The 15,254-nt window shown below is 29.3% G+C and overlaps 1 protein-coding gene across 2 annotated transcripts in view; it reads left to right on the forward strand.

Moving 5' to 3' along the window:
- The window catches only part of LOC114326027 (chloride channel protein 2), a 152,602-nt gene that overhangs the window by 41,837 nt on the left and 95,511 nt on the right, over positions 1-15,254 (forward strand). Inside the window, exon 1 of one of the 2 annotated variants that reach the window (XM_028274229.2) lies at positions 1,264-1,558. The exons of the other annotated variant lie outside the window; for it this stretch is intronic. Coding sequence (XP_028130030.2) covers positions 1,493-1,558 — 66 coding nt within the window. The 5' untranslated portion in view covers positions 1,264-1,492. Of the gene's footprint in view, positions 1-1,263; positions 1,559-15,254 lie in introns of those variants that run through there. 2 annotated transcript variants of the gene reach the window in all.

The raw sequence follows: 15,254 nt of genomic DNA on the forward strand, positions 1-15,254 counted from the left end.
TATTTTGGGTAATTCTAAACAAGAAAGATATCTTGTAAATTTTCTCAAAAATTGATAGTTTTCGAGTTATAGGCGATTCAAAATCTGAAAAATGCGAAAATGCGCATTTTCGAGGCCTAAACACTCATATTCATATTAGTATTTTTGAGGTTGCCAGATACTTAAATTAAAGTTTAGACATTTAGCTTCAAGATTCTGAAGAGTGATTGCGCCTAACCTTAATTTATACCGTTGTTTTTTAATTTTTAAATATGCGTGTTTATCCGATTTTTTTGCCGGTGCATAAAATATTTTTTCTAGTTTCTTTGGAATATTCTAAATAAAATAAGTTTCTTGACATTTTTCTCAAAAATTAACAGTTTTAAAGTTTTTAAAATTTAAAATTTTAAAAATGCGTATTTATGGCATTTTTCGGATTTAAATTGCTTATAACTTTAAAACTATTAATTTTTGAGCAAAATGTCAAGAAACTTATTTTATTTAGAATATTCAAAAAAATCTAGAAAACATATTATTCGGAGGAAAATAGGAGATTTTTAACACGCATCTTTAACAATTAAAAAACAACGGTATAAATTAAAGTTAGACGCAACCACTCTTCAGGATCTTGAAGGTGAATGGTTAATCTTCAATTTAAGTATCTGGCAACCTCAAAAATACTAATGTAAATATGAGTTTTTAGGCCTCAAAAATGCGTATTTTCGCATTTTTCAGATTTTAAATCGCCTATAACTCGAAAACTATCAATTTTTAAGAAACATTACAAGATAACTTTCTTGTTTAAAATGACCCAAAAAACCTAAAAATATATGCTCCAGAGCAAAAAAAAACGTAATCTTTTGTATTTGTTTAAAAAAAAATTTAAACAATTTATGCCCAAAAATTCAGTCTAGCACCCTTCAGATTTGTTTAAAGGGGACATTTTTGAATAGGAATTGACAAAGAAACCGAATCAGAAATTTTTTTCAGACGGGAGCGGTCTCACCACATGGACTATAAGAAATATCAGATGATTCCATATGTTTGGTTGTGTGTACATAGTATGTCTTTTTTAGACCTACAATGTATAATTAAAAATAATCGTATCTATTTTTGCAAAAAGATTTGTTTAGTATTTGCTTTGTTACATTTAATAACCATTCTATTAAATATTTACCAACGCTAAAATCGGGAGCACTTTCGAAACATAAAGTCCTGAAACGGGAGACCTTCTGGGTACCATTTACGCATTTGTGTTTTGTTTAGTTTTTCAAATGCGCAATCGAAATTGTTTACTTCTGTTGTTAGACCATAATAAAAATTAGGAAACGCCGCCCGATCAGCGTAAGCCTTTATTATTATCAAATATTTGTACTAATACCCAATATTATTAGTCTTAAGATATGTTAATTAGCAGAGAAAAGTCTACCTATAGGCTGGAATTGGTGCAAGCTCAGTCAGTTATAATGTTGCTTAGGTGATAGTGTTCCGTGTATCCAGTTTCCGTGTTAAGATGAGTTTTAGACAAAATAATCTGCCGGTGGGGCAGCTATACGACTCCAGGTACTCGCCAGTTCAGGTACTTTTTGCCTAATATTATTATTTTTTGATAACTTTTGCATTCATTAAATTTGACTTACATTTTAACCAATTTAAATAATAAATATTTATGAAATAAGTTTGTATAATCAAGTCTTTCTTTGCAACCTCTCACAAAGTGTCTAGGCACTATGTAAGTAGAAAATTAAAAATAAATTTTGTAGTAACAATATGATTACTGCCAGGCTTCATATGTACCTTTATAGTTTTCCGAGACAGTAAAATTTACTTTTTAGCTAAACGACAAAAATCAACATGACTTTAAAAGCTGTTAAATAAGTGTAAAAGTAAATGTATATATTTTAAATAATTTATTCAAATATATCCAAATTTATAGATTTATCCAAAAATATTCATTTATTATAGAAAATATGCATACAATTATAAAAAAAATAAATATAAGAAATTGTTAAAATAATAACAGTTTTATAATATAAAATACTGCTGAGAAAATATCTTCTTATAATACATTAATTGTCATTTAGTTCATTAATAGATAATTATAAAAATATGTAACTAAATTATTAAAAAATTGAGGTAATTGTAATTAACGAATTAAATGTTTAAAATAATATACAGTTAGCACGTAAAGGTTGGAATAAATTCATTTTCTCGAGAATGGACGATTTTGGAAAAAAAACCCGAAACAGGTCAACTTTTATTTTTAAATTGCTACTTTTTGGCATATATATAATACTAGTGACGTCACCCATTTGGGCGTGATGACGTCATCGATGATGTTTTTAAATAAGAATAGGGGTCGTATGATAGTTCATTTGAAAGGTAATTATTCTCTATTCAGTAATGTAAACATTAACATAACTATTTACACAGCGTCTCAAAAAAATTTTTGAATTAAATTTATTGACATAAAAAAAAGAATATGTGTAATTTATTTAATTTAAAATACATTTTATTGCTCTCAGAAAACAGAAAAAAATGTTTTTTTTTGAAAAAAAATCATTGCTTTTTGCTTAAATTAAATGTTCAAAATGTCAAGAGGCAGGTGGCTAGCTGCTTTAATATTGAATTTGCAAAAAACAATCTTTATTTGTAAAATTAACATTTTTTCCTCTTTTCTGATAGCAGTAAAATGTATTTCGAATTAAATAAATTACACACGTTCTTCTTTTTATGACAATAAATTTAGTTATAAAATATTGTTTTGGACACCCTGTATAAATAATTATATTAATGTTTATATTACTAAAGAGAGAATTGAATTACCTTTCAAATGAGCTATGACACGACCCCTATTATCATTTAAAAAAATCATCGATGACGTCATCACGCCCAAATGGGTGACGTCACTAGTATTATATACATGCCAAAATGTCGTAATTTAAAAATAACAATTGACCTATTTCGGGATTTTTTTCCAAAATTATCCATTCTGGAGAAAATTAATTTATTCCAACTTTTACGTGCTCACTGTATATTGTCCACTAGAACTATCGTAGCAATAAATTTTCAATTCAAGTGTTCTAACAAAAATTTGTGGTTTCTATTTGAAAGCTGGGTTTCACAACCTCTCTCATGTCTTTTCTAGATAAATCGTGCTTTAATACATACTTTCAACCTTTTCTTCTTTTTATCCATATTCTGTACTTCAATCTTCTTCGGTTCTGTGGCATTCGTAATGTATCTAAGCCGTTTAGGTTTTGGGTTCGTATTTTTGTCATTTATTGGTTGTCCATACTTTCTGAATATTTCTTTATTTGTTGGTCTCTTTTTGCCGTCTCTATTCCTCTGAAAATTTTTCTAAGCATCGTTCTTTCCAAGATCTTTACTATCTTTTGTTCCGGTTGGTTCATATTCTACGTTTCGCTAGTCAGTCACAAAAAAAAAAGATTCAAGAACAAAGACTAAAATGGTTTGGGCGCGTCATAGACTAGGGCGCATCTGTAAAAATATTAGCACATTTGGATGTTGAGAAGTGACTCATACTGTTTTGCAGAAATTGCTTGAAAATAACTCATATAATAATATTTGCGTTATCCTCCCACTCAAAAAGGCCCGGAACATTGTTTAAATAATCAAAATGTCAAAAAATGAAGGAAAAATTCGATTATTTTCTTGGTTTTTTGATTATAACTTTAAAAGTATTCATTTTCGAGAACAGTTGTACCAAAATAAAAGTTGCGTAATTAAATTTCCTGCAATATAAGATTAGTTAAAAATTTTAAAAGTTATCACCCTTGTTGCAAAATAGTAATAATTGCCAAAAAACCATAAAAAAACAAGTATTCGCATTTTATGTTTTTCAACCATTTGTGCTACACTAGGACCTTCATATTTCACCCAGAAAAACTTTATTATAAATTTCATTACGATCGAATTAATAGATTTTGCAAAATAAATTTTGCAATCCAGCTTTCGCAAAAAAAATTCATTTTTTTTTTCAAAATGTTGCAGGACTGAAAATAAAGCAGACAGCAAGTTTAATTTTTTTTATATATAGAAAAGTACTGTACCTTTCATTTTCAATTTGCAAATTTAAAATGGGTTAACTACCACGGCGTCAGGATTTTTTTTAAATAAACATTAACCTTTGGTGCTACGCGCAGGACAGCGGATACGTTTGCTCTGATTGGGCATTCCAGTGACCTTTGATAATGTTTGATAAATTTTAATTTTAGTACATTTCGATATAAATAAATAAATTTATTTATTGCAAAATAAGAACACATACTCTGTCCACATACTTTGAAATAACACTTTTTTTAGCAAAAATTTTCTTTGTTCGTATATTTTAATTTAGAGAATAAAAGTTTATTATTTTTAAACATATGCAATTGTTTAAACAATATTTCATAAACAATAATCAAATTAGTTTGATTTTTGTGGAATTAAAATATTAAAATACAACAAAATATAGAGTCAGAAAATAATATATTAGATAAAGATTGGAAGACATTTTGGTGAAAATCAACTTGTGTGAATCGAACACTGCTGTCCTGCGTGTAGCACCAAAAATTAATGTTTATTTAAAAAAAAATCCTGACGCCGTGGTTGTTAACCGATTTTAATTTTGCAAATTTAAAATGAAAGGAACAATATTCTTCTATATGTAAAAAAAATTAACTTGCTCTCTGTTTTATTTTCAGTCCTGCAACATTTTGAAAAAATGAATTAATTTTGCGAAAGCTGGATTGCAAAATTTATTTTGCAAAATCTGTTAAACCGATCTTAATGAAATTCATAGTATTGTTTTACTATATCATAAAGTTTTTCTGGGTAAAATATGAGGGTCCTAAGTGTAGCATAAATGGTTGAAAAACGTAAAATTCGAATACTTGTTTTTTTATGTTTTTTTTTTCGCAATTATTGCTATTTTGCAACAAGGGTGACAATTTTTAAAATTTTTAACTAATGTTATATTATATGAAATCTAATTACACAACTTTTATGTAAGTACAACGTTTATCGGAAATGAATACTTTTAAAGTTATAATAAAAAAACCAAGAAAAAAATCGAATTTTTCCTTCATTTTTTGACATTTTGATTATTTAAACAATGTTCCGGACCTTTTTGAGTGGGAGGATAACTCAATTATTATTATATGGGTTAATTCGAAGCAATTTCTGCAAAAAAACCTTAGTCACATCTCAACGTCCATCTCAAAACAGATGCGCCTTGGACTATCAGACGTAGAAATAAAAACTACTTGGAACGAAGGATAGAGCTGTTAGAAGTTGTTGGAGAGAGGTAGAAAAAAATAGTGGAAAGTTAGAAACACTGTATGACAGGGGAATTAAGGAAGAAGGGTTCAGGTGAAGGGGATACCATGGACAGAAATTAGTGGCAAAGAAGAGTAAGCAACAGCGACTTCTGAAAAGAGAAAAGCTGAAGAAGAAGAAGTTTGTGCAATGCTTTATATTCTTGGTTTTTTAAACATCTTCTTCTTCTTCTTCTTCTTCTTCTTTCATATTGAAATTGAAATTGTCATATTGAATTCTTTTGCTTTTAAGTTAAATCTGTGGACTAATCGTTGCAGACTATCTGCATCTTGGTCTATCAATATTGCGTCAATTGCATAGCAGAGTATTTTTACTTCTTTGTTTCCCATTCTATATCCTCTTCTTTGTTGACGTTTTTGATGATTTCATCCATGATTAAATTGAAAAGCAGAGGACTCAATGAGTTTCCCTGTCTTATTCCGCTGCCTATATCTATAGTAGGTTCTGTAAGTTGTCTATCTATTCTGCCTTCCATTTTGTTGTTTTGGTAGATGTTCTCAACAGTTTTTATGATATCTAGCTAGAGGGACCTCTCTATTATACAGAAGATGGATTACGTCTTTGAGTCTTACTCTGTCAAATGCTTTCTTTAAGTCAATCAGACATAGAAATGCTGGTCTATTATACTCTAGGTGATATCTCAGTAATTTGCTTTATGACGAATATTGCATCTGTACACTATCTCTGTTGTTCATCTGCTAAACTTATCCTCTGATTCATTGCGTCTTGTAAGATTTTAGTTGTAAGTTTTAGGGTAATATTTAACAAGTTGATACCTCTGTAGTTTTCTGGCTGCTTTTTATCTCCTTTTTTGAATAGTAGAATTAGTTCGCTCGTTCTCCATTCTTCCGGCATTTTATTGTGTTTTATGATTTTGTTAATTAATGCTGTTAATTGTTCTGTTATTGCTGCTCTACAATATTTCAGTAATTCATTTGGTATTCCATCCTTACCTGCAGCTTTTCTGTTCTTCAGCTTTTCGAGTGTTTTTCGTACTTCCTGTGTACTTAACATCTTCGTTTGTGGTAATTTCTGGTGTTTCCGGTTCTAGCATCATTTGTTCTTTCTCTGCATAGAGCTTTTTTAGATAGTCTATCCATGTATCCTTTTCTATGTGTTTTGGTTCCATTAGTTCCTTTACCTCCGTTCTTTGACCTCTTATAATGCGTTATATTTCCTTTTAAAGACCATAAAAAAAGTTTTTCGAAAAACGTCCCCAGTGATCATTTTTATTCTTCTTACTACTGAATGTGTTTCGTTTCTTATAGTCTTATAATTATCGTATGCCTCTTGTGTTTTAGTTGACATGTATTTTAGGTAAGCTTGTTTCTTCTCTTACTTCTTATTAATGTTTCTTTCACCAAGAACTTCCTTGGCTGAGGCTAAGTAATTGGAGTTAATTTTGTCCAGCTTTCTTTGACTCCGTCACTTTCTGTGATATACATGTTGCTGCTTTTTTCCGTTAGACTTTTTTGGAATAGGTATCTTGTGGAGTCATCCTGTAAGCTTTCGACTTTAATCTTGGTGGTGTATTCTGCTGTTTTGTTATCACATATATGTGTTTACATTCTGATTTTGCACAATACCAATTTATGATCGCTTCCTATTTCTGCTGATGGTAGTGCTCTTACATCCAAGATTAGAGTTTTTTAAACATGTTAAATAAAATTGCTTCTGTAAATTCTTTGTATGGTATTTGTCGCACTTTCATAATTCTATGAAATAAATATGTTAGCTAACTTGTTTCCATCTCTCCTAAAGCTGTATACACTATCCAGTGATATAATCTCGTCCAATTGTCAACTGCTTTACCTTTTTGTATTTTTTATATATGCTGACTGCTTCAGCAACTTAATCGTCTATTATTTGGTTGGTGACCATTGCTGTTACTCTTTCGCTACCTTTTTCTGTTGAATGCTTCATTAAATAAACTGTTAAAGTAATTTTTCCTTCTCTCCATTCTTTTTGGTATGGAGTTGATATATAGTATACTTCTGTTTTGCCTCTGGTTCTTAGGATTCCTTTTCATGTTTCAGCTCATTTATTTCACTATTTTTCTCCCGAATAGATCTTCTTTCCTGTCTTTTAATATCTAACAATTTTGTGGTTCTTTCCAATAGTTTGATTTAAATGTTATGTTTTTGGCTCACAGTCTCACTGACTATTAAAAGTCTTAGTAGTCCTTACATTTGCATATATGTATCTTCTTTTTCTTGTTAGACATTATTCCATTTGAGACTGATTCTCTTTACTTTCATATATTATGATAAATTGACTTTCTGTTTTTGGAAAGAAATGTTAACAATTTCCTATTTCATGCTGTTATCGGTTCTAGCATACCAGCTATAACATTATTTTTAGTTCCAAACCATAGTCCTCTATGGACTGCTTCATAAAATTTTAATGGAATATCTCGAATTGATCATTTCACTGATATTATTCTGTCGAACAAATTCCACTGATATTATTCTGTCGGTCGTTCTTATAAGTTCTACTATAGTCCAGGGTAATAAGGATTTTCTCAGGACACTCAAAGATCCAGGTAGCTGACTACTTTTTTAATTATTGTAGACCTATAGGAAGAAAACCTACCTGTTTCCTGCCTAGAATTCGCGTCCGTTTTTTAATTATTAACAATTTATTGCAAAAATCGCGATTTTTTTGGATTTTATGCACTCTGTTCTAAAGCTAAACAATTGACATAAAACTACAAAATTTAATTTTTTAGAAAATTAAAAAACCTTCAAAACACCGATTTTCGAAAGTTAAAAAGTTAATTTGTTGCTTCGCAAATTTCTAAATAAATGAAAATCGATATTTGTTAATAACTTTTACTAAATTTAACTCAGAATTTCGGAGTTTCACCCAAAGTTGGTTATTTTGGTACTTAACAAACCCTCAAAATTTAAGACCGATCCATTAATTAGTTTAAAAGTTATTCTAGTTGTTTATCCCAGAGACATTTATTTTGCAATAACATAATGACAGAAAATAATGAACGTTGGGCAATTCTGAGTATGCCAAACGAAAGCAGAAGTCTTATAGTATCAAAATGTACTAAAAAAAGATAAAAGAATTAATCAATATAATCAAAAATCCTAATGACGAATTTTTGAAATGTTGTAGTTTATAAACATTTAGAATAACTTGGCAAATATTATCAGTAGGAACAATCTTTTTATATATTCGGAAAGCTAGTATTTTAACACGAATTTTAAAATAAAACAATTTAGCCTGGGTTCATTAGGGCCAAAGTTAGCCATTTGTATTTTTATAATTCACAGCTAATTTTTTTATAATAATTAAGAAATTTCATTGATGCCATTTTAAATAATGAGATTTGTATTTTTTGTTAAAAAATTTGCATAAACATTGTATCTTCACAGCACCCTCTACGATTTTTCAAAATTGTAGTTCAAACGGTTACTAGGGGGAACCTACGAATCCACCGAGTTAAAATACCGAAAAAGCAATTTCCATCTAATACCATTTTCTGTATCTCCGGATCAACTCAATGGATTTTCATCTTTCTTTTTTTAATTTGTATGTAATTTCTACGTACATTACAACTATGCAATTTGTTTATAAATGTATTAATTAATAATCAGTATAATTTGTTTAAATAATTCCTGAAAAATATTTTTTTACAAATATCTATTTTTTTAATCATAGTATCATTAATGATCATACAAAAAGTTAAAGTTCACTTTAATAAAAAATTATTTTTATTAGATAATTATTTATTGAAGATAATTTATTTATTAAAGTATACCTTAACTTTTTCTATGATTAATAATGATAATCTGATTAAAAACATGGATTTTTGGGAAAAAATTATTTTTTCAAAAATTGTTTAAACAAATTAGATTGTTTATTAATTAATAAATGTCAAATTGCAAATAGACAAATTACATATTTGTGATGTACAGAAAAATTACATACAAATTAAAAAAGAAAGATCAAAATATATTCAGTAAATCCCGATAAACAGGGTGCCCCGAAAAGATTGGTCATAAATTATACCACAGATTCTGGGGTCAAAAATAGATTGATTGAATCTCAATTACCTATATACACTAGTGCACACAGAAAAAGTTACAGCCCTTTGAAGTTACAAAATGAAAATTGATTTTTTTTCATATATCGAAAACTCTTACAGATTTTTTATTGAAAATGGACATGTGGCATTCTTATGGCAGCAACATCTTAAAAAAAATTAAAGTGAAATTTGTGCATTCCATAAAAAATTTATGGGGGTTTTGTTCCCTTCAACCCCCACAAACTTCTGTGTACGTTCCAATTAAATTATTATTGTGACACCATTAGTTAAACACAATGTTTTTAAAACTTTTTTGTCTCTTAGTACTTTTTCGATAAGCCAGTGTTTATCAAGATATTTTGAATGTTTGTCGAATCCACCACATATTTGTATATTTGTAATCTGAAAATTTATTTATAATTTACATTTTTAGGTATATTTTGAAAAAGAAGCCGAATCTCGATAAAAGGTGACTTATCAAAAAAAGACTAAGAGGCAAAAGAGTTTTAAAAACACTGTGTTTAACTAGTGGTACCACAATATTAGTTTAATTGGAACGTACATAAACATTTGGGGGGTTTAAAGGAACAAAATCCCCATAAAATTTTTATGTAAATATATTAAAAAATAAGTCGCATCTCGATAAAAACTGGCTTATCGAAAAAATACTAGGAGGCAAAAAAGGTTTAAAAACGTTGTGTTTAACTAATGGTACCACAATAAGGAATTAATTGGAACGTACACAAAAGTTTGGGGGGTTTAAGGGATCCAAACCCCCATAAAATTTTTATGTGGTGGACAAATTTCACTATAATTTTGTTTTAAGATGTTCCTGCCATAAGAATGCTACATGTCCATTTTTAATAAAAAATCTCTAATAGTTTTCGATATATTGAAAAAAATCGATTTTTCTTTTGTAACTTCAAAGGGCTGTAACTTTTTTTATGAGCACATTTGTACTAAGGTAAGTTACGTTCAATCGAACTATTTTTGACCCCAGAATGTGTGGTATAATTTATGACCAATCTTTTCGGGACACTCTGTATAGAAAATGATAGTAGTTTTAAGTCGCCTTTTTTAGTTTTTGAACTCGTGCATTTGTCGGCTCCCAGCTCCCCCTTCACTTACCACGACTAGTCACCAACTGAACAACATTTTTAAAAATTCGTGTAAAATACCAACATTTCGAATATGTAAAATGATTTTTTCTACGGACAATATTTTTAAAGTTGTTCTAAATGTTTATAAACTACAAAATTTCAAAAATTTGGCATTTATTATTATTTGGCATAGTATTTTTGAATGTATTAGATATTTTGTTTTCTCTTTTTAGTACATTTTGATAGTATCACTTTTCTACTTTCATTTGACATACGCAGAATTGCCTTATCTTCATTATTTTCTGTCTTATGTTATTGCAAAATAAAGATCTCTGGGATAAAAAAATAGAATAACTTTTAAACTAATTAATGGATCGGTCTCAAATTTTGAGGGTTTGTTAAGTACCCTAATACACAACTTTGGGTGAAACACTAAAGTTCTAAAGTAGCTTTTCACTTATTTTGCAGTTTGCGTAGCAACAAATTAATTTTTAACTTTCAAAAATCGGCATTTTGAAGGTTTTTCAATGTTCTAAAAAATTTAATTTTGTAGTTTTATGTCAACTGTTTAGCATTTGAATGGAGTGCAAAAAATCGAAAAAAATCGCGATGTTTGCACTAAATTGTTAATACACTAAATTGTTAATAATTAAAAAACGGACGCGAACTCTAGACAGGAAACAGGTAGGGTTTCTTCCTATAGATCTACAATAACTAAAAAAGTAGTCAGTTATTTGGATTTTTGAGTGTCCAGAACATGGTCTATTTCCAGCTTATTAGGTACCCTGGACTACTACGTTATCTTTCATTTCTCTATCAACAATAGGGAACTTGCATAAATTTTTAAATATTAAAATGATATTAAAAAACATAAGGAAACATGATCTTAAAACGCTTGCATGCGAAAAAAACAAATATTTTTAACCCGTACGCTAATTACGACACTTTGAAAATGCTATAAAATTCAAATACCTTAGGAGGCTCTTGAACGTCCTTCTTTTGGTTCGACGTCACGGGCCACGGGCCTAGCATTCGGAAACAACGCGATTAGGGTAGGTATCACGGGTATATTACATTTTAATCGTCTTTAATGGAAAATTCCTAGGTATTATTTATGTGCATCTTATATATTGTAATAAGTATTTCCCCAATCAGCTTAGTTTTAAACTGAAATTGATAAAGTTGAGTGCTACTTTGTAGAGAGTTTAAAACGCATAATATGACAGACGAGGGTTTTTCAAAAGGTCAATCTGACTAACTTACCTACCGTTGATGTCTTCATGGTGGCAACTTTTATAAAAAGTAGTGAAAGCTATTCTATTGGAGAAATGCGAGGTGTCAAGGCAAATAATTAAGAGTTATTAATAAGCATGTTTAAACCGTTTATAACAATAGTTTGGTACCATTATATTATAGTATACGGTTTGCCCCGTGGGTTTGATCTACCTACCTCTAATCGAAGGATTTCGTATATCCTGGAAAAGATTATGGTGTAATTTGCATTATAATAAAGATTATATTTTATTGTAATGTTTATTAGTACCTACTGGAGCCTTTCATTATTGTGTTCAAACCTTCTGAGAAAATATTATGGTGATTAGCAGACGTACCGATAGAACGTGTACATAGCCAACAAAATCCTTCTTTACAAAGTTAATAATCCGCATAAATAAGAAGAATCATTATTGTAATTTTACAAGTTAATATCTTTATCATCTCAGCTTATACTTACACCGCATCCCTCGGTAGACCGCAAGCTATAGTAGAAACCCGACTGTAGCCCGCATACTATAGTAGCACCAATACTTTTTAGTTACTCTTACTTTTATTACTAAAAGTTTTGTTTATTTTTAAGTTACTTGTTTCTTCTTTGTTTTTCAACACAAGAAACGACAAAAGTAATTTCATAGAAAATAACTTTTTGATACATGTCAACAGAGATAAAATGTTAATATTTTGCCTGTCACAGAAAAATCATTTTTGCCACAAAGTAAAACAAGATATTTCAACTATATTATTATTTATCTATGTGCAAACTGCATCAAATTGCATTAAATGCAATATCCCACCGAACGGGCAAACGATACGAGTGGCCTGTGACGTCAGAGCCCAGCTCTCGCTTTTGAAGTTGTTTGAAACGGAAATTTTAGGCGCGGAACTTTGACCATATGTTGTACGTAGGTACACTATTCATTGTTAAGACGTAATATTTTGAATATAATATTTTAAAACAGAAATTAACAATTTTATGCAAAAAAATTTTTTAGTGCAAGTTCCCTATTATGTCATCTACGTTCCTTGTACTTACTGTGTTACCTGTGTTACTTTTTCCTACATAACACAATATAGGAAAATTTTAACTTAGACAAAAATGTGTTCTAAATTATCTATGCATCATAAATAATGTTTTTCGATTCTCTCGGAAGCTCATCAATATTTATTCGTCCAATATCTTCTCCAAAGGGAGTCTCAAACCACTAGAAATCACATTTTTTTAAGTGAGAAATATGTGAAATTACCTACAGCAGATATTTACAATTCTACAAAAAATTATAATTATAATTATATTATTCAAAATAAATGAAGCGTATTATTGTGTATTATATTATTGTATTAAGCAAAGAGGATGTGAGGCATGTGAGGCGTGTGAGGAGGTGAGCATGTGAGGATGAGGGATACGATATGAGCCGCTACGCGGCTCTTATCGTATAGAATACGAGTATCATAATGTCACTTAAATGCCAGTAGTATACATACTTTTTTCTACGATCATTTACAACAAAAATTTTTTAGACATCTCAAAATTGTTTATTTTGTCTATTTTCCACTTCAAAAATTGCAAAAACCCTTTCCGTATTTTTTTTTGCAATTTCTCCGGCAGTTACTCTTCTTAAGTTACCTATTTTAAGTCTTTTATTTATTTCAGATGGTGTAAAATTTATAATACTCCTATCGTCTGCAGAAATTTTAACACTACTCCAGGGAAATAAGGTTTTTGTCGGGACATTTGAGCAGCCAGGTTGCAAATGGGTTTTTTGGGTACTATATATCTAATACATTATACATACAAAAATGCACGTCACAGTTCGGACGAGAATTTTAGTTATTAAAAAATAAGGGTCAAAAATGGCAGTTTTTTCGTTTAAATCGCTACAGGTAAAAATAGGATAATTAAATATCTTATTTGTAGTATTCTTCTGTTAGTAGATGATCCAATGTTTAAAACGGCAGTTTTTTAATTTTGGTCCGATCATTTATTGCTTCGAAAATTGCAAAATAAAACTAAAATTTCGAAAATAAAAAATTTGCTATAACTTTCGCGAAAGTGACCTTACGACTTTTATTTTTTACAAAAAGTTGAGTCAAAGAGTCCATATATTGCACAAAAAATTATAAGACGATTCGTCAATTAGTTTAAAATTTATTCAATTTGTTTATCCCAAAGAGCTTTTTTTTGTAATGTTATTGTTCAGAAAATAATAAATATATAGAAATTCTGTGAAAACCACATGAAAGAACAATAGTCTTGTTTTCAAATTATTCAAGAAAATCATTAAAAAGTAATTTTTGTCACTACGAAAACATTTTACTAAAGTAGAGTCATTTTTGGCTTGAAAACAATTTGAATAGCTTTGTTAATATTGACTGTAGAGTAAATTTACCTTGGAATTTCAAAAGCTGGTATTTTTACACAAATTTTCAAAAAAAAACTTTTCGCCTATGTTAATTACGGTCAAAGTTAGCCACTTTTATTATTTAGTTCACAGTTATGTACTTCAATATACATAAAATTCTCCTGTAACAGTGTTAGTTACCATACTACTCCGAAACGGCTTGGCCGATTTTTATAAAATTTTACAAGTGTATCTTATGGGACTGAGAATAGGTTTTAATCTATTTTTCATACCCATAAGTTATAAGGGGGGTTGCCCCCCTGACATTTTTTTTATTTTTTTGGACAAAATTATCTATCTTAATTTTATATGACGTAGGAATAAAAAATACATACAACCCTTAATTTACATTTTTTCATCACCAACCCCTATTTGTTAATACCCATCTATATATTTACATATATAAAATTCTCCTGTCACAGTGTTACTTGTCATACTCCTCCGAGACCGCTTGACCGATTTTTATGAAATTATATACGTATATTCGGTAGATCTTAGAATCGGTTTTAATCTATTTTTCATATCCCTGAGTGATAAGGGGAACTCCTCCTAACATTTTGAAATGTTAGGTGGGGATTTACGTACATAACGTACTCTACAAGACTACGAGTACATACAATTTAAAAAAATTATGATGAAAATCCATAAAGAAGCTCTGGAGATATTAATCGCAGCATATTTTTGAAGAATCAGTTTCATTTTTTGAGTGCACGGATTTTAATAATTCATTTCCACCGACCACAAATCGATTTCGTTAGAACGTTATTTTTAAAGCTTTATTAACAACTCTGTTGAAGTTTAAAGTTTACTCAAACTTTTACACAAAAATTATATATCTTCAACTTCGAAATGGCGCTAGTTGGGTTGCTTAATTGTTATAAACAAAGTAGCTGTCAATTAAATAAAAAAAAGTAGCTAACTTTGACTGTAATTAACCTAGGCAAAAAGTGTTTTTTTGAAAATTCGTATAAAAATACCAGCTTTTCAAATCCCAAAGTAGTTTTAATATACAGTCAATACTAAACAAAGTTATTCAAATTGTTTATGAACTAAAAATGACCCTACTTTAGTAAAATGTTTTCGGAATAATAAAAATGACTTTTTAATGATTTTTTTAAATGC

Source organism: Diabrotica virgifera, chromosome 3, assembly GCF_917563875.1.
Source record: "Diabrotica virgifera virgifera chromosome 3, PGI_DIABVI_V3a".
NCBI classification, from domain to species: Eukaryota; Metazoa; Arthropoda; class Insecta; order Coleoptera; family Chrysomelidae; genus Diabrotica; species Diabrotica virgifera.